Below are 25,049 nucleotides of genomic sequence, written 5' to 3' on the forward strand. Positions count from 1 at the left end.
TGAGGATTTTTAAAGATCACGTTCAACTTTCTTAAAAAATTAGAGTTCAGTACAGCATCAAAAGCATTTGAAAAATTAATAAATATAGCACCGACTTGGGTGCCGATGTCAAGGGCGCAGAGAATATCATGTGAAAATTCAACTAGCTGTGTCAAGGTGCTGAAATCTTTCCTAAAATCGTTCTGAATGTTAGAAAGCATGTAAATATATTACAGAAATTCAATTATATTGTCACGGTGTTGGCGACTGGGGCTAGGTTAACAGAGCCGGTACAGGTAAAATTACACGGTCCAAGGTTTAGGTACGTCCTGCGAGTCCGGAGCCGATTCACTTCAACGTCGTCTTTCACTCCGAGCGCCCCCTGGCATTCCTCCCTCCTTAAGCGTAACGCACACAGTTACAAGTGCACACAAGCGTACAAAAGCAACCTCCCCCCCCCCCCCTCAAAAACAAAAAAAAAGTTTGTAGATGTAGTTTGTCAGTCACCGTGCAAAGTATGGCTTCAATCACAAGACATGAACTGTCTCTGGACGAGGTAGCCGACGGCCTGTGTGCTCTGATCCATCCGGCAGCACCTCGTAATTGACGTTACTGATGCGTCGCACAATTTTATACGGTCCGAAGTAGCGGCAAATTAGCTTGTCTGAAAGGCCACGGCGTCGAACAGGAGTCCACACCCACACCTGGTCCCCGGTGTTGTAGGAAGCTTGTCTGTTGCGGAGGTTGTACCGGCGTGAATCCCTGTCCTGTTGCTGGGTGATGTGGACGCGTGCTAGTTGGCGTGCTTGCTCAGCATCTTGGGCAAACTGCTCGGCGTCAGAACAAAGTTCGGTATCTGTTTGGTAAGGGAGCATTGCGTCCAACATCGTCCGAACCTCCCTGCCGTAAACGAGGCGAAACGGCGTGAAACGTGTAGTCTCTTGGACTTCAGTATTGTATGCGAACGTCACATATGGTACGATCGCATCCCAAGTCTTGTGCTGGGCGTCGACGTACATCGCCAGCATATCCGCGATGGTCTTATTAAGCCTTTCCGTCAGCCCATTGGTCTGCGGATGGTAAGCAGTAGCTTTTCGATGCGCCGTACCGCTGAGATGAAAGACTTCGGCTATCATTTTTGAAGTAAAGGCAGTCCCTCTATCAGTAATAATACAGGTAGGAGCACCGTGCCGTAGTATGATCTGATGTACAAAGAAATGGGCAACTTCAGACGCTGTACCACTAGGTAACGCTTTGGTCTCGGCATAGCGAGTCAGATAGTCTGTGGCGATGATTATCCAACGGTTGCCACCAGAGGACCGAGGAAAAGGACCGAGAAGGTCCATGCCGACTTGATCAAATGGTGCTCGTGGTGGTATTATGGGCATGAGGAGGCCCGCAGGCTTTGATTGCGGAACCTTCCGACGCTGACATTGCCGACAGCTCTTGACATAGCGCTTAACAACAGTGGCAAGGTTGGGCCAGTAGAATGTCTGTCGTATCCTAGCAAGTGTGCGAGAATAGCCCAAGTGGCCAGATGTTGGTTCATCGTGGCACGCGGAAAGGATTTCCTCTCTCAGAGCTGTGGGTACCACGAGGAGGTAGGTTCTTGACTCGGATCTAGAGTTCTGCTTATAAAGCACACCACCTCTCAGGCAGAAAGTTGAGAGGCTTCTAGAAAAGCACTTAGATATGGTGGCTGGCTGACCTTCTAAATAATCAATCAGTGCTCGTAAATCTGGATCGGCACGCTGCTGATGTGACATATCTGAAGCATCAACAGCTTCGAGGAAACTGCCAGCGTCATCCGTGTCTGGTGAAGCGAGCTCGACAGGCGCGCGGGAGAGCGTGTCAGCATCTTCATGCTTATGTCCGGACTTATAAACAATAGTGAGATCGAACTCCTGTAGGCGAAGGCTCCATCGCGCCAGGCGGCCGCATGGGTCACGCAGGTTGGCCAGCCAACACAAAGAATGGTGGTCAGTGACAACTTTAAATGGGCGACCATAAAGGTAGGGGCGAAATTTCGCAGCAGCCCAAATAATGGCGAGGCATTCCTTCTCAGTAGTTGAATAGTTAATCTCGGCGCGGGATAAAGTACGGCTGGCATAGGCGACGACTCGTTCCACACCCTCTTGACGTTGCACGAGAACCGCCCCAAGGCAAATGTTACTGGCGTCGGTGTGTATTTCAGTCTCCCCCTGCTCATCGAAATGGGCTAGAACAGGCGGCGATTGGAGACGGAGACGCAGCTCGGCAAAAGCAGCTTCTTGTTCGTGAGTCCAAACAAAAGGGGTGTCTCCCCGGGGTGAGCTGAGTCAGCGGTTCAGCGAGATCAGCGAAGTTATCTATAAAACGCCGGTAGTAACTGCACAATCCGAGAAATCGGCGAACAGCTTTCTTGTCACGTGGAATCGGAAATTCCGCTACAGCAGCAATCTTGCCAGGGTCGGGCTTCACGCCGGCGGCGCTGACGACATGGCCGAGAAATTTAAGCTCTCGGTAGCCAAAGTGGCATTTCTGTGGCTTAAGTGTCAAGTTAGCGGATCGAAGGGCTTCGAGTACTGACCGCAGGCGCTGAAGATGTTGTGCAAATGATTCTGCGAAGACCACCAAGTCATCTAGGTAGACTAGACAACACTGCCATTTAAGGCCGGCGAGGACAGTGTCCATCATCCGCTGAAATGTGGCCGGCGCGGAACACAGGCCAAAAGGCAGAACTTTAAATTCGTAAAGGCCGTCGGGTGTGACGAAGGCTGTCTTCTCACGATCTCGCTCATCGACCTCAATCTGCCAGTAGCCACATTTTAGATCGATGGACGAAAAATACTTTGCACGCCGAAGGCGGTCGAGAGAGTCGTCAATCCGCGGCAAGGGGTAGACATCCTTCTTGGTTACGGCGTTCAGTTTGCGGTAATCGACGCAAAAACGTAACGTGCCGTCTTTCTTTTTAACTAGTACGACCGGGGAGGACCACGGGCTATTGGAAGGCTGGATAACCTCATCTTCGAGCATTTCCTTAACTTGTGACCTAATTACTTCGCGCTCGGTGGAACAGACGCGGTAGGGGTCTGGCGGATTGGGCGCACATTATCGAACGTCACGATCTGGTGCTTGGCGATGGGAGTTTGATTCACTTTTGACGACGATGCAAAACACTCTTTGAATTCGAGTAACAATGAAAACAGCTGGTCACGCTGGCTGACCGATAGCTCTGAGCTGACATCGAGATTGTCGAGGGATGTGGGCGGTGGCACGGTTTCTGTGGACAAGCACTCGGAGACATCAGAGATGCGTTCGGCGAAAGCTACGGAAGTGTCACGAAAAAGGTGCCGATACTCGTGCGAAAAATTTGTAACAAGTACCTTGGACTGACCACGGTGAAGATGTATCAAACTGCGGGCCACGCGGACTGCTTGTGTCAACAGTAACGATACGTTAGTTTCGGCTATTGCGTCACCATCGTTAAGGGCATTGCATTCGACATTAACGAAGGTGCTGGTTCGGGGTGGCAGAGTGACACTGTCCTCATAAACTCGAAGCACATTGAGTGGTCGCTTTGCACCGCTGAGGGCCACTGCTTTCTCAGTAGAAAACGAGACCTTAGAATTCCGGAGGTCGATAATTGCGCCATATTCACGAAGAAAATCTACGCCCAGAATCAGGTCACGCGAACAGCTTTTCAGAACAAGGCAGCTTACCACAAATGTTGATTCTTGAATTTGAACTCTGGCCGTGCACATGCCCAGAGGAGTAATCAAATGACCACCCGCGGTGCGAACGTTTGTGCCAGCCCACGGAGTCAAAACCTTCTTGAGAACTGCGGCAAACTGGCTGCTCAAAATAGAATAATCAGCGCCAGTGTCCAACAGAGCTTGAGCATGGTGACCATCCAGTACTACGGGTATGTCCAACGAAATCTGTTCGCAAATGTCAGGCTTCTGAGTCTGAGTGCTCTGCGTCGGTGTACGCGGTCTGCTTCACCTGCAATTCGTCGTCGTTGCAGGTGCGTTGTTGCAGCGTCCGTTCCACCGGCAGTTCGTCGTCGTTGCGGGTGTGTTGTTGCGTCATATGTCCCACCGGCAATTCGTCGTCGTTGCGGGTGCGTGGTTGCGTCGTTTGTTCCACCGGCAATTCGTCGTAGTTGCGGGTGCGTCGTTTCCTCGTCGGTTCCACCGGCAATTCGTCGTGGTTGCAGGTGCGTCGTGGTGGCGTCGAGGTGGCGTTATGATCGGTAACCGCGGACTTTTCCAACGTCGATGCGTAGGCTTTCCGTGTCCGCATCAATGCGGGGTCTCCCGCGCCGCGATGTCCAGCGAGCCTACCCCCGAAGGTCGCTGGTTTCAGTTTTCCCTCTGGGGACTGGGCGAGCGGCCCTGCGCTGCCCATGAGGAACTCGTAGCAGATGGCGACGGGCGAGACCTGGGTGACGGTGATCTAGATGGTCGCAGACGAGACGGAACGATCCGGCGCTGATCATTGACGAAATCTTCAACGGCTCGAGGCCGTTCGCCGTAGCGAGGCCGCGGAGAATCAGCGGAAAACCCTTCGAGACCTAGTCGATGGTAGGGACAGCGCCGATAGACATGACCCGGTTCGCCGCAGTGAAAGCATAACAGCCGTCGGTCGGGGGTACGCCATTCGTCTGCTTTCCGTGTAGGCGGTCGAGAATCTGTGACGTACTGGATCACGGGGGCTGCTGTTTTCGTCCCAGCTACGTTCGGAGGAATCAGGGACAGCGACGAGGGCTGAGAGTATTGCAGCACCTGGGAGTATGTAGGGCGGTGACACTCTGGTGGTGTAAGAGGAGGAGTAGGGCGAGGTTCACCGATTGGAAATGGAGGCCGGAGCGCTTGCTGCACCTCGTCGCGGACAACGCTGGCAATGGAGGAAGGAGCTGGTTGAGGTGTGCCATACATCAGTCGGAGTTCGTCGCGCACAACGGAACGTATGAGCTCCCGTAGCGCCGATGTGTCCATGCTATGCGATGGGAACTCAGCAGAGACGGAGGCGGCGTGGATGGTGGGATCCCGTGCCGAAGCTCGCTGCTGAAGCACTTTCTCTATAGTGGATGTTTCCGCAAAGAATTCTGCAACAGTTTTCGGCGGGCTGCGCACCAGGCCAGCGAAAAGCTGCTCTTTGACGCCACGCATGAGGTAGCGCAGCTTTTTGTCCTCGGACATCGTAGGATCCGCACGCTTAAACAGGCGCGTCATGTCTTCAATATACGCCGCGACGGTTTCGTTAGGCATTTGGATCCGAGTGTGTAGAGCGCGTTCGGCCCGTTCGCGGCGATCTGAGCTTCCGTAAGTTGCCGCAAGATGACGTTTGAACTCACTCCAAGAAGACAGCTGCTCTTCATGGTTCTCGAACCAGGTCCGAGCGCCATCCTCGAGGCTGAAATATACATTTCGAAGCCGTGCGGCGTCATCCCAGAGGTTGAATGTAGCTACCCTTTCGTAGTGCTGCAACCAGTCGTCGACGTCTTCATAGGTGTTCCCGTGAAAGGTCTTTGGGACGCGGGGGTTTTGCAACGTCACGTAGGTGGGGGTCGCGCCAGGCATTGCGACGACGTCATGGCTACTGGTAGTCATGCCCGAGAGGGAAAACTCAGGTGGTAGGCCTCGTTGCCTGCGGCTAGTGCGGTGAACGGGCGTTTCCTCGAATATATGACCGACACTCCTGCTTAGCGTAGGGGTACGGGACATCAGACCTGACCTCCACCAGATTTGTCACGGTGTTGGCGACTGGGGCTAGGTTAACAGAGCCGGTACAGGTAGAATTACACGGTCCAAGGTTTAGGTACGTCCTGCGAGTCCGGAGCCGATTCACTTCAACGTCGTCTTTCACTCCGAGCGCCCCCTGGCAATATGTTTGTGAACTATGTGCTCCAGCACCTTACATGAATATGATTTTAATCAATTAGGTCTTTAATTTGATAAGAGCTGTTTGTTACCAGATTTGAAGAATGGATGTACTTTGGCCAATTTCCATGAGGATGAATAATGCCAGTGTTGAGCGACTTTTGAAAGATGACGGTTAGATATTGAGCAGACCATGATGAATAACGAACGAGAAAAGAAGTGGGTATACCATAGTGACCGGTTGAATTTTTTTTGTGTCTCAGTGCAGTATTAAATTAAGCACATTATACCCATTAAAAATAATATCAGTAATCGGGACTGCCACAGTATGAGGGTAAAGGATGGTACTTCGCGTGTGTCTGATAAAAAAAAGATTCAAAGTTAGCATTAAAAGAGTCAGCTGTTATTAACACGTCATTAGTTGTTTCGTCACTGACGATTACAGATGATTATGTAGAATCTGTTGGCAAAAGCGTCAAAACTTGCGAGGATAAGTTTTTAGATAATTTCCTACCTGAACAATGAAAAAACAATCTTTGGCCGATTTGGTAATTACTCGAAGCTCTTCCTTTGCTCTGGTAAACTTGATAACACTTCCTAACTGCTGCGTGGTACGTGAAGGACATCACGTGTTATAATGTACTTTGAAGTTTTGTTTCCTTTATTTTTAGCGGAACAAAACGTAGCATGCAGTCACTGACAACCGGTTCAATATAGCCATGCATGGGAAATGTTTGAAAAGAAGAAGCAAGTAAATCGGCGATAGCAGCATCATCAGCGCGAGCGAAATCAGGAAACGTAATGAACGTCGACAGCGGCGCGAAAATAGGGCAGTTGAAAGAAACTACCATAGCCTTGTGGTGCGAAATTCTATCAACATATCACCATTCAAAACCGCAGTGATAAATTTTAACCAACGAAAACCAAGTCAAGCAGTTAGTCACCTCTTGTTGCTTTGTTAACAATTTGATTTAGATCGAAGAAAAAAGAAATGTCCTGCAATTCTCATCAGATCGATGCATCTCAACCAGAAAACATAAATGATGGTCAATGGATGCCTAGAGTGTTCAAATCGTCCATCAAAATTAGATTAGGCAGTTTGAATGTTTGTATGTTCAAATAATCATTAAGAATGTGCAGTACACCGACAGATGAGCCTGGTGGTAGATAAATAATGCTGATTTTAATAGATTGTTTATTAAGAAAACATTTACACCAGAACAGTTTCGTTTCTGCTGAGGCCTTCATGACGGAGAACGTTATGTCAGGTCGAAAAAGAAGATCAAAGCATCCGCCCTTGCTATGCTCTCGATCCGCTCGTATCGCCCCGTAGCCTGGGAGAATGGATTCTGAATCATGAATGCCACTATGAAGCCATATTCCCGTGATGCCCACATCATGTGCGGAGTGCGAAAATACAAGAGACAAGAAGTCGGGAAATTTTCTGTAATAGTTCTAGCGTTATTATTCAATAGACTGTCAGGCTGCGTGTTTGGGGGAGTGCCTGTGGTCTCTCTCAATGGCATCCCTATCAGCTTCCCAGATGAACCAAGCTTTATCGATGAGAATGTAATTGAAGCGAAGCTTCACCCAGAGCCATTGTCGCGTATACCCGGAACACGTTTCAAAGTTGTTGTTTTTTTCGGAGTGCACGAACATTAAAAGAGAGGTCTTCGTTTGCATGATAGTCGGTGTCTTTAAATTTGTGTACGTTCTTTAGTCTGGTTATTTTCTCGAAGGAGTTTAAAAGTATTAGAATAACTAGACGCGGACGGTCCTTGCGTACCCTACCAAGTCTATGACAGCGCTGGATTCTCGGATAGTGGATCATAAAATTCTCTGTAATGACATCTGGCACCTTGCTTCACATGTCCTCCCCATCCTCATTTGAATCTTCTGGGATGCCATATAAGATTAAGATACTGCGACGAGATCTATTCTCCAGGTGATCGTTTTTCTTACTTAGCTGCGTCACAGCAGTTAAGGAATCAAGATGAGCCTGTAAGATGTCGTACTTTTCTGGCGGTGAAGACTCAAGTAAAGCGGACAATTGGGCTAGTTAATATGCCATTAATTATGAGACAGTGCCCCAGGAAACACATAGACAAGAACGGTCATAGGCAGGAAACACATAGATAGCTCTTATCCCCCTTCCTGCCTAGGTGTTTACTTGTGCGCTGCCTCACAATCGAGGACTTAAGCACAGTCACACGACAATTGAGACGTTCGAAAAGCTCGTCAACACTTTTCTGTAATGCCTTTACGTCGGCTATGTCACGGGCTAATTACTTGTTTTCATTTCTAATATTCTTTCCTCATCTTCTGTTGTGCAACAGTGTCTTGAAACCTATATTAGTTGCGAGGATTTCCTGCCTGACATGCGGCTGAGTACCCTATTCTCCTATGGACTTGAAAATGGTCATAATAGCATGAGAAGAGGTTACAGTAACCTGTTCACTTATGACAAATGCGGCACGCTGGTGCATTCGGACGGATGTATCTGACCTGCCACAAGTGGAGGGCGGCGCCAGGCGCTGATCCTTCCGCTCGACTGCGCTTTACGCAGTCAAACGTCGAAACTCACCGAGCCCACTTGGGCGCCCTCCGCCTCGGTCAGCCTGGTTCCGGCAGCCGGCGGCGCCTTCCCTGCTGGCCTCTCCGGTTTCCCTTTGATGCGGACGGACTTCTCGCTGGCACTGCTGCGGGTCGAAGACGTGCGATGCCTGGTGCCCGTTGTGGAGGCGTTTTCACTGGCACTCAACTTCGAGTATTGCCTGCGGTTCAAAGGTGGTAGCATGCTATGGCAACAGGTAGTACCCCGTTGCAGACACGTATGACACGCGCCTTTATTGTAAAGAACATGCTTTGCAAACCACTTCGTTATTTATAGCTGATCGGGTGAATAAGGTTGCCAGCTCAATAAATTTGGTATTCCTTTTCGCCAGTCCATATTGTGGCGCTGTTGCAAAATAGTAGTTATTTCTTCACACAAAGGCACTATAGGTTATAAGAGGTGTTGCTCCTGCAGCTAAGCACCATTAATGCGCATTCGCGGGTCGCGCTGGCCGTCACAGCAGCCACGCTCACCCAAACGACTTTTGCAGTACCGGATACACCCCTTCACCCGTTCCTCATCCAGAACGCGTTCACGGAAACACATCCTAAGTGTTTCACTGGATTGCACAGCTGCACACAAGCACATTTATAATATCAGAAGGATTACTCAGAGTAGAATTATCGTTCGCGCGTGCAGTATTCAAACGCCTTACTACATAAGTGCACATCTGGATACACTTTGCAGTAGAAACTATAATATAACAGCCACCGTTGAAGTCATTACATCTGCACGGGAACATCCTATAACGGTTACAACTCAAGAAAAAGCGGCTGTTTTTAATGGCGCCGAATGATATTCCTGAATAGTCCCTTAGTACCTGCTAGCTGAACAATCATGGGCGTGGAAGGTTAGAGATGGTTATCCATTCCTATATCCGATTACTCGCGGAGTCCCGATAGAGGGTCGGTCGGCGCCTTTGGCTTAAGGGCCTCCTTTGAGAATCATCGGCAAATTTTGTTGTTGTAGCTGTTGTTGTATCAGACTATAGTTTGGACGGACAGTCAAGATGCATGCCGAGCCTCTCACTAAGGGCACATACTTCTTTTTACACATAATATTCTCCGCCGATATATACAAGCTAGGCACAACTCCAAACCTCATTGAGTGAAGTAGTGGCCATGATGGGCGTATACCAGCAAACGAGACGACGTGAAGACTCACCTGCGATAAAAATTATGCCAGCCCCCATGCCCGTGGCCAGACTTCCGGAAATCCAAGGCGTTCCGAAAGACACGTGTTAATGAAAAGCGTGCTATACTGCAATAACTCGCACGCAAGAGAATCGTTCTACGTCCACTCCGACGGAGTATTGCCCGAAACCCCTTTGCTCAGAGGACAGCATAAACACATTCACTTTTAACCCCCCTCACAATCTGCCACTTCACCAGGAGTGTTCATCTCTAACCTGCACCCACGATTCGCGGACAATGACCGCAGTGATCGTTGGTGGTGACGGGATGCGAAGCATTATACTTTCTTTGTTGAGATCGTTGGGCTTGCTCGATAGGCTACGACTTTACCACGCACGTTATGATGTTTGTCTCATTTCTCCTTCATCTTTATTTTTTCTGCAGCGCTTTCATCCAGTGTGGGTAGGAAATCAGTTTGTTCTCCAGGTTAACTTCCCCTGCATTTCCTTCGCCTCCTGCTGTGCGAATGCTCCAAAACGCAAGAACTCTGTACATATAATCTCAGCGCAATAGACCAAATTCTCTCTTAAGTGACTGACCTCCTCCCCAAACCCAACGAAACATAACCTTTATTTGGACTATTCTCCAGCACGTCCGCAACAAGCTGGGCGAGACCTGGTGCAGACATGATTAGACCTTAACAGGAGGCTAGAAGCACAGCAAAATTTATTTTCTGTGTTTAACTCTTGCAACTGAAATACTCAGGTATTTTCTGCGCTATGTATTAATTATGCACTTATTACGATGGATGTCCATGCAGGAATACACGAGAAGACCACAAGAAAACTCGTTTTAAGAAATACTGTAGACCATGGTGTTATAGTGCTCTCGACCGATATCTGAGCCTTGTTTTCGCCACACGGGAAAGCGCACCTTGCCAGCTCTGTTGATGCGCCGACCTGGGAGACGATCTCCTTGAGAAATTGCATGTCCTCCTCGGTAACACCCTCGATTTCCACACCTTCCTGCAGAAACTGCACCAGGTAGTCTGAGAAGGCGCCGCCTCTCGTCAGCAGCTCGTCGTAGGTTCCCACGTCACTGATCTTCCCGTTGCCAAGCACGACAACCGTGTCCACTTGCGGAAGCATGGACAGCCGGTGGGTCACCAGGACGCGGGTCTGTGACCGGGCAATGTACATCACTCATTCCAGCACCGATCAACGTTTTGGCAATAGGAGGTGTCGAGACGCGTTCGCAGAGGGTGTCCGCTAGTAACAGAGTTCAAATACACAATGCTAGACTGTTGAGCAAAGACCAAAACTGTGTGCAATGGCCGCCATATTAAAAAATCCCATCTATATTATCGGTAACTACAGGACAGAGAAAGAAGCAGTAGTATGCAATAAAAAACATTCACTTTCGTACAGGGCACAAATGTATAAAAAAGGACTTATGAATGAACATTATTTCATAATAATGACGTAATTCTGGAAAAGCCAATAAAATCTTCGGGAACATATAAATCAAGTTAAGACGTTGTTACTACAGTTTCTTGTCACTGCAGCCCGACATGCTCATTGTCGCTTTTTGTTATTGTCACTTTTTTATACTTAAATAGATTGCAGGTACAACTTCCCCCGTCCGGCTCTCCATCATAACACATAGTATCATGGCATCTCACACGTGACGATCAATCAGACCTTGGCCATATCTCCATTCAGCTGCTACATGATAGAGCACCTGTAAACTAGGTCATTTCACGTCGTTTTGTGACGTCACACTCGACATCAATCAATTAGCGCTCGACCATGTCACGTGACCTTGTGACGCCATCTGCGAACCGTGGAGTTTGTAGAGAGATTGATGGCTGTGATTAAGGTTTTCGAGAATATATCTTATCCGCCTTGCGTGCGTGCGTGCGTGCGTGCGTGTGTGTGTGCGTGTGCGTGCGTGCGTGCGCGCGCGCGCGCGTGTGTGTGTGTGTGTGTGTGTGTGTGTGTGTGTGTGTGTGTGTGTGTGTGTGTGTGTGTGTGTGTGTGTGTGTGTGTGTGTGTGTGTGTGTGTGTGTGTGTGTGTGTGTGTGTGTGTGTGTGTGTGTGTGTGTGTGTGTGTGTGTGTGTGTGTGTGTGTGTGTGTGTGTGTGTGTGTGTGTGTGTGTGTGTGTGTGTGTGTGTTCGTGCGCGCGCGCGCGTGTGTGTGTGTGTGTCGGGGGGGAGTGCGTGCGTGCGTCTGTATGTGCGCACATGTGACTGCATGCGTGTATGCATGAGTGCGTGGCTGAACAAAATGTAAAATTCAGCGCTTTTCCCTTTCTGTGCGCATCATTTATTTAATGCCATTAGCACCTGCTTTATATAACTACTCATGCCAGTACCAATTTAGTAGAGTTTCCAAGGGTAGTTGGCCGGCAAGCCGGTCGATCTCCGCGTACCTTGTTTCTCAGCAGTCCCTTGGGTCCGATGACTTTATCGAAGATGTGCTTGCCGACGTGCGAGTCCACAGCGCTGAGCGGATCGTCGAAGAAGTAGACGTCCGAGCCGCTGTAGACGGCTCTGGCGAGGCTGATGCGCTGCTTCTGGCCACCGCTCAAGTTGATTCCCTGAATAAAGATTCCCTGTTGACTACGCATTCCTGCCGCATGTCCCCGCCTGCTTTCACGCGCAGCTGAATGTTCCCTAATTCTGGTTAGTACCGATACAATATAAGAAGACTATCTTCATACATTGGGCCCCACAACAATTCCAAGCGTTGGCGCACTTATGGTTCTTCAGCGACATATAAACGCCGTGCTTTTATTGTCGTCTCATGGAAAACAGGTTTTCAAGGCCCGTTTCGTAGTGCACATTCACACAACCTTGTGTGAGGTGTTCACACTTTACGGAAAACTTTAGGAATAGTCACAAGCGATGAATTTTTAGAGCACCGCGCCGCTCTTCGCCGCCCGTTCCTGCGTTTTGCGTCGTCGTCGCCGTTGTCCCTCGTAACCAGCTCCGCCGTCGGGGCAGCGCGCTCCTGTCCCCACCGTTCGCCGCTGCGTGTACCCCTCCCCTCACCCTTGTGTCCTCCAGTTGCTGCGCGTGCTCCTGCCGCTACCCTTCGCCGTTGCGTGCATCCTCCCCCCCTCCCTCTTTCTCCGTGGCGGCGACCACGCGTGTTCTCAGATTACTCTGTGCGCTCCTGGCCGCCGCCGCTCGCCACTGCGTGAACCCCCCACCCCCTTTCTTTTTTTTTCCTGCGTGGCGGCGACGCTGTTCTCCGGTTGCCGAAGTGCCGGCTCGGCATCAGCAGATCACTAGGCGCGCATCCCAAGCCGAAACGCAGAGCCACGTTGACTTGACTCGCTAGCGGCGTCACCGGCATCTCGTCGCCGCGCAACGTTCCTATGGTCTCACGCGCTACCTCCTGCAATTTCCCGATGACTTAAATGCTCTTTCGCTCCTCCTCCAATGCCACCCCTGTGCGGTGGCAGTCAGAGATCGGTAGTTGCGGATCTGGATATGTGCACCGCCCGAGCCTAAACGTATAGCCACCCCCGTTCATCACTACTAACCATCTGCCTAAAAGTTGTCTGTAACTGTACATACATGACTTTCTCAACCTCAATCTATCCAAAAGCTGAAACATGAGATGCGCTCAAATTTCTCATTAGGAAGTAACGTAATCGTCGGCAATTTTTTAAGCACAATAGGTATGGTAGCTTCGTCTGATGCAATGGCGCCATGTTATGCAAAATTGATGGACAAGATTGACCTTAACCATCTCACCCAAGAATGAAAGTACTAGCTGTGCATAATGCAGACGCTTTCATAAAGCATTCAAATGTCATCGTGTGAGATATCAAAACTGAAAATAAATTCACGCTATGATCCTGCAGGTGCACCTTTTAAACAAAAACTCCGCATTCCGAAGTCATGAGCAGGCTCAGTCATAAAGACTAGCAAACACCGCATTTCCTTGAATGGTGCTATGAATGATTGTTGGGAAGTAACGAAAGCAAGTGTTCTGAGATTAGATCGTCTCTCTAGTTTAATTATTCATAAAACAGGCAAAATCGCCTGTCTCACCTTCTCTCCAACCTCTGTGTCGTCCCCACCGGGCAGAATGTCCAAGTCTTGCTTGAGAGCGCAAGCCTCTATCACCTGCTCGTAACGGTCGCGGTCGAACGGCTGGCCAAATGTTATGTTGCTTTTGACGCTGGCGTTCTGGATCCACGCTTGCTGCGGGCAGTAGGCGACAGAACCCTGGGCGCGTAGAAATGGGTTGTGGAAATGGAACAATAGCATACTGCCGAAGAATGGTACATGTTTTTGGGTGCACAGCCATAGCCTCCTTTATACACTCTATGGCACAGCTCACGTGTGCACGCAAGCTTAGCAATGTCTATTCAAACTGAAATAGATAATTACCTATTTGTTCAACAACAAGGTAGTGCTCATACCTCAGTGATTCCAGGTAAGAAGAATACTGTATTAGCGCCTTTCACGGTCGTTCCTTGTCTTCGTTCTTCTTTACGTTTGATAAAACAACGTCGCGCATCTGGATGCTTTAAATTATTATAATTTGTGAAAATTATGAGTTGCTGAAAGTAAGGTTATATAAAAATCAATCTCATCGCGAGCAACATCAAGCCCATGAAAATATCATGAACGTTATACTACATCTCATGCAAGAAGACGTTGTTCATTTCAAAAGTGGTTGATAGTAATTTGGAAAATAAACACGTTAGCTTTTAACCTTGGCAGGTTGAACTGTTTGTTTGAACACTAGTATGTCGAAAAACTATTGGCGACGACACCAACGCCACAATATCGTTGTGTGAGAAGATGGGATCTCTCGATGGTGATCGAAATTTCTCTTGAAGCAGCGGCACAACTCGTTCCAGTTCAACAGCTATTGAGAATCTCGAACGCAGTACACTCAGTGGCATTTGAGTGTCCGCATGACAGAGCACAAAGCATCTCAAAAACTATATGCGAATAAGTACGAGGGTTATCTCATATTTCCCCAGATACGAGGGTTCACTCACAATAATGTTAACTGTTCCCTTCTTCTTGACCATGTCTCCGAGGAATGCAGAAAGCATGGATGATTTTCCGGAACCGACCGAACCAACGATAGCCGCCAAAGCGCCCTTGGAGATGCGGATGTTGAGGTCGTTTAAGGTGGCTTGAGAGTCTTTAGACCATGCGAAGCTTGCGTCCTTCATCACCAAGGGGTCAGCTGCAGAAACAGAAAACACGAAATTATTTGATAAAAGAGCTACTAGTTTTGAAGGGGCTTTACAACTGGCAAACTTTTTTTTCCTTTTTTTTTTTAACGGTGTTGCAGATACGCAAGAACACTTAGCTCATCAGCAGGCGTGTTTACGCTGGGGAAAGCAACTACTGAACCTTGCAACTTTTAGGAAAAGTAGTGACAATCGTGTTTTGTAGAATTTAAAAATAAATTATTTTAGGGACTTTCGCCACGGTGTAACGCGGCATTCAGCGCCAGCTATCGCGGTGTTTTCACTTCGCGATGCACCGAGGTATCAGAATTTAACATTTAAATGTTATATGCCCCGCTATATCATTACTTTGTATCCGCTCATCCACTCATTCTTCAACAAGTCTGTATTCCTCCTCTCCACCTTCTCTTCAACGGTAACCACTATCCGGATACGCACCACACTCGTACCGCGCTTTGCTTCTATGGTGACCCGCAACCACAACCCTTTTGGGCATTCTTGAACGCTCTTGGCGTACACTTCCCTACGTTATAACAGCGTATTCAGCGCAACGGGACACACACAAGAAAACGGGCACCACGGTGTATTGTGTGTCTCTGTGCGTTACACTTAATACCCTTTTATTATGTCTGACAACCAAATAAATCAGTAGTTAACTCTCCTAAAGTACACTTCCCTTTTCACAGTAACATCCCTCCTTATGGCTCCCATTTTTCTTTCGAGGCAGCCGTGCGCCGGTTACGCACTACTACGACGGGAAACCGGGACACTACTCTGTCGAAAAAAAATTAGCTGTGATTTAGCTTGTGGTTAAACCTGGAGTTACGCAAGAGCAATCTGCATGGCTACGCTTAGGTTCGGCTTGAAAGCAAAGACATGGCTTTTGCACATGTTTTACTCTATGGTCTCACCTTTATTTGTGCCACAGGGGAATCACTTCACGTATGAGCACCCCTCGCCTCTCATCGTTGACCATTCTCATTTGGCTGTAGAAGACACGACATCTAGTGGTATGACATTGTTTCTAAGTCGAACTCCTGGGCACACTGCCGTCACAAAGATTTTTTTTTATTGTTTTTTGGTGCGATACAGGAAAATAGGCAGACACTGCTTGGACCCATAGCCAGCGGCTAGTAAAGGGTCCAATGCACAAAGTACACAGGTTGCAGGCATCCGATCGTCAAAGTTAGAGACATCAGAAGAAGGAACTTTACAATAAACATGAAGAAAGCTAGTTATCGCTTATACATTCGTAAAACTACCAATGAAGAGGTTTATGGTGAGCAAACGTTTCTTTTTATGGGTAAATTAAAATTTCCGTAAGTGTGACTTCGGGTTGCACGTGACGGAATGTTAAATATAGATATATCAAAGGGGAGGTTGTTACTTACTATTTTGTGAATACATTACGCAGTGTTTTTCTGACGAAGCAGGTCAATAAGCAGCACGCGTAGTTTAATAAATAGTGGTTTGCTGAGTCTAGAGTAGTCGGAAAACGAGATTATTCTAAGTGCTCGCTTTTGTGAACGTCTAATAGGTTCTAGGTAAGTATTATATGTCCAACCCCACGACTCAGTGTAATATGACAGGTCAGTATGTACTAATGTGAAATAAAGGACTCTCAGAATATTGACATTAAAATATTGGCGAATTTGATGCAGAGCATAGCAACTCGATGCAATCTTCGTGCAAATCGAGTCAATCTGATGTTGCCAATGTAAATGGTTATCTAGGGTCACTCTAAGGTACGTAAAGACAGTGGTCGGTTCTGTCCTAGCAACTCGCTGTTGTCGTTGGCCTCTACCAACTATCAAGTTATCTCTCTTCTTTTTCTTCTTCTCCTTCTTCTTCTTCTTCTTTTTTCTTTTTCTACTTTTTCTTCTTTCTTCGCTCTTCGAACAGCACACACGGACAGGCGCGGACACGCGCGGACAGGCACGGCGAAATGGCGAGACTGTGTCCAACGTAGCTCTCGCTACAAAACAAATTGTTTCATACAGTATGGTGGAATGTCAGAAAAGGAACAATAACATGATAAGACGTGCTTCAATGGCAAGCGCGCCTGACATGGACTGGCGCGAGCGCTCCGCTCCGCCCTGCCTCGCGCCGCACCGCTAGCCGCTTCGTCGTCTTTTTATCGTATAAATATATATTGCGAGCTTTTAGCGGAGCATTTCTTTACCGTTCAAAAAATAAATTATGCTTAGGTGTTGGCGATGTTAAAAAAGGCTATTGACCATTTCTTGTGGCGGCGTCGAGCGGAAAAGTGGGAGATTGAAAAGCTTAATTTGCATTTTTTTGCTTTGTGAAAATCTAATTTTCGCACTTTGCGACCTGGTTACAGTGGCTGGATCCTGGTAATAAAACATCTCAAACTTTTAGAACGCGCATCACAGCGGTATGCGCGAATTCAAATTCACTTTTTTTTTTTTCATCTCTTTCTGTGGTTACGTGGAGCGAAAAATGAGGTTTCAGAGGCTGTAGCCCTGTCGTTCTTAAAACAACATTTTTTGAAGGTTTCTCTGAATAGAATCTGCAATGTTAGGCAAATGAACGTTTCCTCTCATGTCACTCAATACATTTTGCATAAGCGCGACTAGCATAAATGGCTCTAAGTAAATTTCTCCCTTTTGTTGCCAAAAGGAACATATTGCATAGGCATTTACTGCATCGCGGACGAGGAAAAAATCTTAATAAATTTTAAATTAAAACCAGTAGCCCTAGTTACGAGAGTGCAACATAACGCTCTACACATTTATTGGACAATTGATGATACTACGTTCAATATGATTGAGGAAGAGTACCATAACTATGAAAAACAAATAAAACAAGTAACCATGCAAAATTTGATTGTAATTTTGAGCTGTAATTCAAGCTGAACTTTAGCAAAATAGCATATTAGGCGAGTTGGTGTTTTCCCCTTCAACGAACGAACGAAAGACCAGCGAAAGGAAAGACACGCGCAAGTAGTTATGGGTGTTTCCTTTCCCTGGTCCCTCTTAGTTCTAGTGCGGAGATTACATTCTAGTACAGGAGATTACAGTGCAGAGGGGTGGGAGCACAGAGGAACCATCTCGAGACGCTGAAATCTTTTTGCGAAAAAATAACTTAAGATGCGTTTATAACACCTGTTTTTCAAGCCAGGGTATCGCCTTCTCTACAAAACCTTGGCAGTGCTCACTAAGAAGAGACGATCGTTTTCTTACTGTTTTCCCACGGCGCACTTTAAGTAAGTAATAAACCAAGCGCACGAACCTTCTTCCGTGTTGTGTTTCACGGCGTTCGGGTCCAGCTCGTCCGACCGGAGGTACTTGTTGATGCGGCCCAGTGACACTAAAAACTGCGATATAGAAACACGTTAATTTAGGAGCAAGATGTGAACTACGAAACAGGGGCTAATTGTGAGCCACAGCCTCCACAAGGGCCACGGGATGAAATATTCTTGAGCGGTTTCTGATTGGACTGGTGGTTAAACATCAATTACTGCATTTGCATTACAAGCACAAGAAAATATTCCCGTGTTCTGTTTTCCCCCGCGAACAGTCTACAAAGGCGGTGCCCTCTGTGAAGCGTTGTTCAGGAGGGCGGTTCGTTGACTTTATTGAAAATAATAAGTTGTCTATTGTAGTCAGTATATTTTATCATTGTCGCCTTCGACCACCCCAGCCTCCTTTCAGTAATAAACAGGAGGAAAATCATTGCGTCTAATGCGAGTTCGAAAGTATCCGTTTCTTTTTTTCACATGCGAGTCAGTCTACTTGCCGGAAATTTATGACAGCCCCGTCGAGCCATTCAGTTTCAACGTAACCATGGGAACAGTTTCATGAGCTATCGTTCTTTGATAAAAAATGTTGCCCCTCTGCCTGTCGGCTCAGGATGCATTAGGCCCGGAAATCGGGCCTTGAGCACTCGCCATGGCGCTGAAGGTGATGAGCATCGGCAGGAAGGCCATCGGGACGCGCAGGATGTTGAACAGGGAGAGTGACACGAAGGCCTTGTTAGCGTCCAGCACGTTCACGGGGTCGATGGCGATAAACACAGCGAAGCTGGCCAGGGCCACCTGCATGAATCCGATAGAGGCAGTGCCACTGTTGCATCCGAAGAGGAACATAGAAAATTACTTAGGTCGGTCTGCACCCGACAAGCACATTAAATGCAGTGTTGTACGAGATGCTACAAAAAAAAATTTGAGAGCACTGCAGATTCTGCAGTGGAGAGATGCGAAAGCCTGAGATTGCTGCTGCACACGGTATATTGTGCGCCCCTTGTCGAATACAAGCAACGTTCCGTTGAACGTCTCAAAGTTCAGTGGAATAATAATTATAAAAACTGGTTCACAGGAAAGTAAAAGCGCAGTATCGTCACACTTCTTCTGTGGACACCTGAACCGCGCCGAAAGGGAAGGAGGATGGTGAAAAGAGGAAAGAGAGAAAGTGATGCCGTAGTGGAGGGCTCCGGAGTCATTTCGACCCTCTGGGGATCCTTAACGTTACTGTACAGTAACGTTACTGTAAAGAGCGGAGACATTAGTCTGCCAACCAAGATCCGTATAACTGGTGCTATGGTCTTTCCAGTTGTGATGTATGGATGCAAGAGTTGGACTGTGAAAAAGGCTGACCGCCGAAGAATTGACGCGTTTGAATTGTGGTGCTGGCGAAGACTCCTGAGAGTTCCTTGGACTGCCAGAAGATCAAATCAGTCAATATTGTCGACCATAAACCCTGACTGCTCATTGGAGGGTCAAATTCTAAAGTTAAAGCTCAGCTACTTTGGTCATCTGATGAGAAGAGAGGAGTCGCTGGAGAAAGATTTGATGTTGGGAAAGGTTGAGGGTCGCCGGAGAAGGGGTAGGCAGTGAACGCGATGGTTAGATGGCATCCTCGAGGCGCTGCAGATGAAGTTATGTGATGTTAGGAAGATAGTGAGAGACCGGAAAGCGTGGCGTGACATGGTCAATAGGGTCACGAAGAGTCGGACACGACTAAACGACTAAACTGAACTGAACTTATGCCACCAGAGGGTCAACTTACACCACATACTACGGACATGCCCATGAGAGCCCCCTCTGCGGGATCTGCAGCTCTACACCTGCGAGCAGTGGGAGGCCGCTATGCTCAGCTCGGACCCGCTGATCCAACTGCGGGCCATCGAACGTGCAACCCAGGTCGCCAGAATGCAAGAGCTCTTGGCCACTTAGCGCGGAAGCCCCTGCCTGCCTGACTTCCTCAGTTAATAAAGGTTTATCCTCCTCCTCCTCAACATGCACTGAGATGACATGCGCGCTCCTTAATCGCCGTAACTCAAGTCCCGAAACTCGCGTGCTCGCGTTATGCCTACTGGCCGCGGTACAGGCCGGCCGTTCGGCGCCGACTAACATTTCTCGCCAAGATCATAGCTGATGAGAAGGGGAAACAAATAAAGTTTAGTTGCTTGTAACAAAGTTAAGCTACAGACAAGTGCAGCCGTTCAAGGCGTTAGCTCATTGAGCATCAAGTTCTCGCTCGGCCTTCATTCCGACTAAAACGGATCGGACGACCGTCCGCTGATCATCAGTTCCGTCGGCGTCGCGGGGCCAAAAACCTCACACTACGGTGATATTGCAACTTGACGAAAGGTAAAAGCGCACAGGAAGACACACACTCGAGTGAAGACGACACAGGACACGCGTAAGTGTGTGTCTTCCTGTGCGCTTTTACCTTTCGTCAAGTTGCAATGCACCATCTAGCCCATCTTCACGTTTTGTTAAACTACGGACAGGCAACCGTTGCTCGTGCTGACGTCGTTGCCGGTATAATTCGACAGATCAGTGCGTCGATAAGTTGAGGGACCTAACCGTGCAGTCCACTGACTGTGACCGTGCCTTACGCTGAAGAAAACATGCCTTACTCTACCTCGCTTTCGTGCGAAAGCATATCTTCATTGAGCCCATCTGCACGAGGGGCGACCACTGTGTCAGTCGTCCACAAAAGGAGAGAGAGAGAGAGAGACGTGTCCTTTGATATTGCAGCCTGCATTGCAGACGACGCTCCGCCTCGTATCCTCTGTGACGTCACATGATCATTTCAAAATGGCGGTTGCTCTCGATGACAAGAGGTTCTCAATTCCGATTTCTATCGCGTTTTTTTTTTGTTAATATACGCCGCGCACTAGGCACTAAAACTTTACGTGTAGAATCACAGATGTGTATAGTATTGACAGAAGTACAAAACAATACATCGGCCGGCCTTGTCACCCCTTGTCACAATAAAGAGATTGCAAAGCAGGAACGACGGCGCAATTATTGCTACATCTCTATGAGCCTACGCTATGGCAAAAGAAACCATGGTAACTCTCATAAGAGTGACAACCATGTAGTCACCATGTGTCCCAAGTTGCAATGCAGCAAGATTTCTCTGAGGAGCTGCACCTAGCTGTATTGATCTTTGCGCATAGCACCTGGCCCTTCGTTGCGAGAGTGAAATTTCACAACATATACCCGAGAAACCACCTGCGTACTTTTTGCAGCAAAGGGTAGTGGACATTTCAGGGAAAACGCTGCGGTTATTTCTGTAGCACATTGAAATCAGTAAGGTGGCAATTAAAGCGGTGGCTTATTTATTACTGGTTCCCAAATCATCTTTAATTACGGTTACCAGTTCACCCGGTTTGATGTCCCAAAGGGACTCAGCTCTTGATAGACACCGCATTGTGGGACTGCTGACAAGCTCGGCCATCTGAGGATCTTCAATATTCGTTAAAGCCGCACAGCGCGCGTACTTGAATTAGCCTGTGCTTGTATAAATAGCGCTTGCGGCTGTCGCCCCACATCATTCATATGCCTAGTCAAGCGCAACCATTGTGACAGCTACAAGTCACAACCAATAATGAGTAACAGTTGCGCCCACTTACCAAAAAGGGGGCAGTTGTGAATGCGAAGATGATCGCGGCGCCGAAGTAAGCCTGCACCTTGAGTGACTTCATCTCGTCCTCTCGAATTGCTTGCACTCGTTCCTCGAATGACTTTTCCCAGGCGTAAAGCTTCAAAACCTTGATGCCGCCCAGCATTTCGTTCATCAGCTTCATGCGCCTATCCTTGTGCTTCATAAGCTGGACCTGCAACACAGATAAGAGCAAAAACGCGCCACTGGTGTCAATTTTGAATGCAGTCAGCATTAGCCAAGTCTGAAGCATTCTGCGACAATGAGTTCTCCCAATGCCAATTCTCCAAGCCCTCACGCTCCGACGGTAAATCATTTCAACAAATTTCAGAAGCTATGGTACGACAGGGCTCGTGTTAGCCGTCAAGCTGCGGCCACACTCATAGTGTTATAAACAGAGTTGCTCCACGACAAAAACCAATCTCCTTCCTTGTTTTCCTTACGTTGTTAGGCTCAAAAATAAAACTTAGAAATTTCTGCAGAAACTGCATTGGGAGAATACAAAAGCATTAGCTTTGGCGCGATGTTGGTAGCTCCTATTCGACTCATTTGTACATCTACTTACCCGTTCTGTTAAGATCCGACCACCGTCCTTCAACCTCGATGCTACCACTCGGCGATGTGACTCAGCACTTTTCGTCTCATAACCCATGGCTCATGAATGGCATGACTCGATATTTTCATGTCATGTGACTTGAGAACTCAGGCGCTCCATCAACTCTTGTTCACTGCCCGTTCATGATGCGCCCCTCTATAGCCATTCCACGTCACCGTCCGCAGGCAGTTCTGAACACGGAGAGCGAGCGACACTTCCAAAAATGTTTCACTACTCCCTCTGCGATCCCTCCGCGAGAATACGACGAGAAACATGGCATTGTTTGATTTTCGGCAGATAGAACAAAGTGTACTTTAAAGAAAGATTTGGTTTGTTTGTAATTCTTTCTTTAAAGTACACTTAGTTCTGTACTGCCAAAAATCAAACAGTGCCATGCGAGGAGGGAGAGGAACCTCCAAAGTTCTGCACCAAATGCGGGATAATAACCAATCAGGATCATCGCTTTTGGGAATGCCCCGATTTTCCCGGGCATATTGATGGAATCAGAGAAAAGGAAACCTGGGATGGCCTCCTCCGCAGCCGGGCTCCGGAGCAACAAGCTCGACTAATCCGTCTGGCACGGGGCGCTTTGCGAAAGACGTCCGCTGCGGAGCTCCCTCTCCTTTGGACGCCCCCTAGGGTCTTCCTGAGGGAGAGGAGGGGCCTCTACATCAACGGCAATAAAGTTATCTTGAACTTAAACTTGTACTTTAAAGTGTCCAGTGTTAAACCTCGAGGAGCGGCAACTTCCCTACATCCTCCTATCCTGCGCAGTCATTACAATAAAACACTACATGTGTTCTCTGAACATCGTACCTTACAGCTTCACGAAAAGCAGCAAAGCTGGATACTACACAAGAACAAGATAGAACTGATATTTATGTGTCCCTATCAGAAGCTCGAAAGGACAACATTGTGCAGCAGTTCTTTTCACACGAAGCGTATACAGCTCGTTCGGGCGAAAAGCCATCATCGCGTGACCTGAACTGTGGAAAACAATGTCGGAGAAAACACACACACGCCATTTCGTACTGAAATTGTGACGCAACCGAAGTTTCTGCAGCGTTCAGGGTGACGTCATACCGCTTCGCTTCCTTTTGAAAATCCATCTGCTCGCAAAGTTTGAGGCTCGTTTGCGACAGGAATTTGTACCAATGATATATGCACATATGACAGTAGTAGGTGTCCACTGAGAAGTGAAGCATACTACATATTCTTTTCCCCAAAAATAGACTGAAACAAAAATAATAAAGTTATTGGCGGAGAGAGAAGGCAGTCTTAAAGCCTTTAAGGTTGATACTTCACCTTTTTTTCATGAAAAAAGAACACCTTTGATAAGAAATTTACAAGTATTTGCGTAAAAAGACGCTCTGTAGTAAAAAGGTGCTCTCTAGTCTGTTCTTAACGCTAAGCTTGAGTGTCCCCCTAATTTTTATTCGTTATTCTCTCCTATGGAAATGCAGTCACAAAGAACGCGTTCATGGGAACTATTACGAGTGGGAAGCAGCAAAATTTTTCACGGCAATTTGCTTCGCGTGAGAGGTTGGGAACAGGCTTCGACGTCATCAAACTCGCCACTCAACTAATGCCGATGCCGGGTAAAAGCGAGGCGGTAAAATCCACTGCCTGAGTAATATGATAAGCTCCGTCCGTTGGCCCAAATTGATTGCATCTTCGTTGCACGAGTTTAAAGAAATCAGTCTGCTACTCAACATTGTAGAACATTGTAAACATTTCTTCGCGTTATTTTGTTGGGGCGCTAACATCTCAAGATTTCGCATAGTGCCTTGGTCATACCTGCCAATGTTTGCTGTAATACTGAAATGACTACTAACTCTTATTTTATTCCTTGCATTATTTTCACAAACTGCAGCCAGGCATGAGGCTAACGCACACTGAAATATACAATGTGCGGATGCAGTAGTAACATATCCGCAAATTATGGCATACTCTCAAGCCACATGGAAACGCTAAGTGAGAACGTTTTAGCTAAAAATCAAGGAATCCGAAAATTCGTTTGCTGGTAGAATACGAGCCCAACTAGCAAGAAAACTCAACGGTTATGTATTGCACGAAAAAAAACTGCATTTTAGCATGTCAGTGCTACAATTAAATGGTGAAATGTTGTGTCCGCGACAAGCTAAGATGATTGCTTATGAATGTTAGATTGATGCAGAATGAACAACTTCGGAGATAGCTGTTCAAGATGGCCATGAAAGTTGCACATTCCCCACGACAGCAGAAGAAAAGTGAAACCAGCCCTAGATGAACTTAAATGACCCAGAGAAGCAGGTTGGCGTTGTTCGTTTTCCATTCTGAAGTTAACAGTGTAAAACCCAGACCGTCATCATCATCATCAGCCTGACTATACCCACTGCAGGGCAAAGGCCTCTCCCATATTCCTCCAATTAACCCGGTCCTGTACTAGCTGCATCCACTTAACCCCTGCGAACTCCTTAACCTCATCTGCCCACCTAACTTTCTGCCGCCCTCTGCTACTCTTTCCTTCCCTTGGAATCCAGCTTGTTACCCTCAGCGACCATCTGTTATCCTTTCTTCGCGCTACATGTCCTGTCCATACCCATTTCTTGTTCTTGATTTAAACTGGAATGTCAGTGACTTGAGCTATTTCTCTTACCCACTCTGCACGTTTCCAATCATTTAACGTTATCCCTACCATTTTTCTTTCCATAGCCCTCTGCGGTGTCCTCTTTGTCAGC

General features: G+C 47.6%; 1 protein-coding gene across 1 annotated transcript in view; it reads right to left on the bottom strand.

Moving 5' to 3' along the window:
- The window catches only part of LOC146174625 (multidrug resistance-associated protein 1-like), a 132,342-nt gene that overhangs the window by 27,219 nt on the left and 80,074 nt on the right, over positions 1 to 25,049 (bottom strand). Inside the window, exons 11-18 of the mRNA XM_084583798.1 lie at positions 21,706 to 21,909; positions 18,731 to 18,877; positions 18,073 to 18,157; positions 14,617 to 14,810; positions 13,655 to 13,831; positions 12,022 to 12,189; positions 10,524 to 10,768; positions 8,428 to 8,617 (exon numbers count right to left, since the gene is read on the bottom strand). Of these exons, the coding sequence (XP_084439924.1) occupies positions 8,428 to 8,617; positions 10,524 to 10,768; positions 12,022 to 12,189; positions 13,655 to 13,831; positions 14,617 to 14,810; positions 18,073 to 18,157; positions 18,731 to 18,877; positions 21,706 to 21,909 (1,410 nt within the window). The remainder of the gene's footprint in view (positions 1 to 8,427; positions 8,618 to 10,523; positions 10,769 to 12,021; positions 12,190 to 13,654; positions 13,832 to 14,616; positions 14,811 to 18,072; positions 18,158 to 18,730; positions 18,878 to 21,705; positions 21,910 to 25,049) is intronic.

Source organism: Amblyomma maculatum, chromosome 11 (assembly GCF_055883805.1).
Source record: "Amblyomma maculatum isolate TAMU_Amacu chromosome 11, ASM5588380v1, whole genome shotgun sequence".
NCBI classification, from domain to species: Eukaryota; Metazoa; Arthropoda; class Arachnida; order Ixodida; family Ixodidae; genus Amblyomma; species Amblyomma maculatum.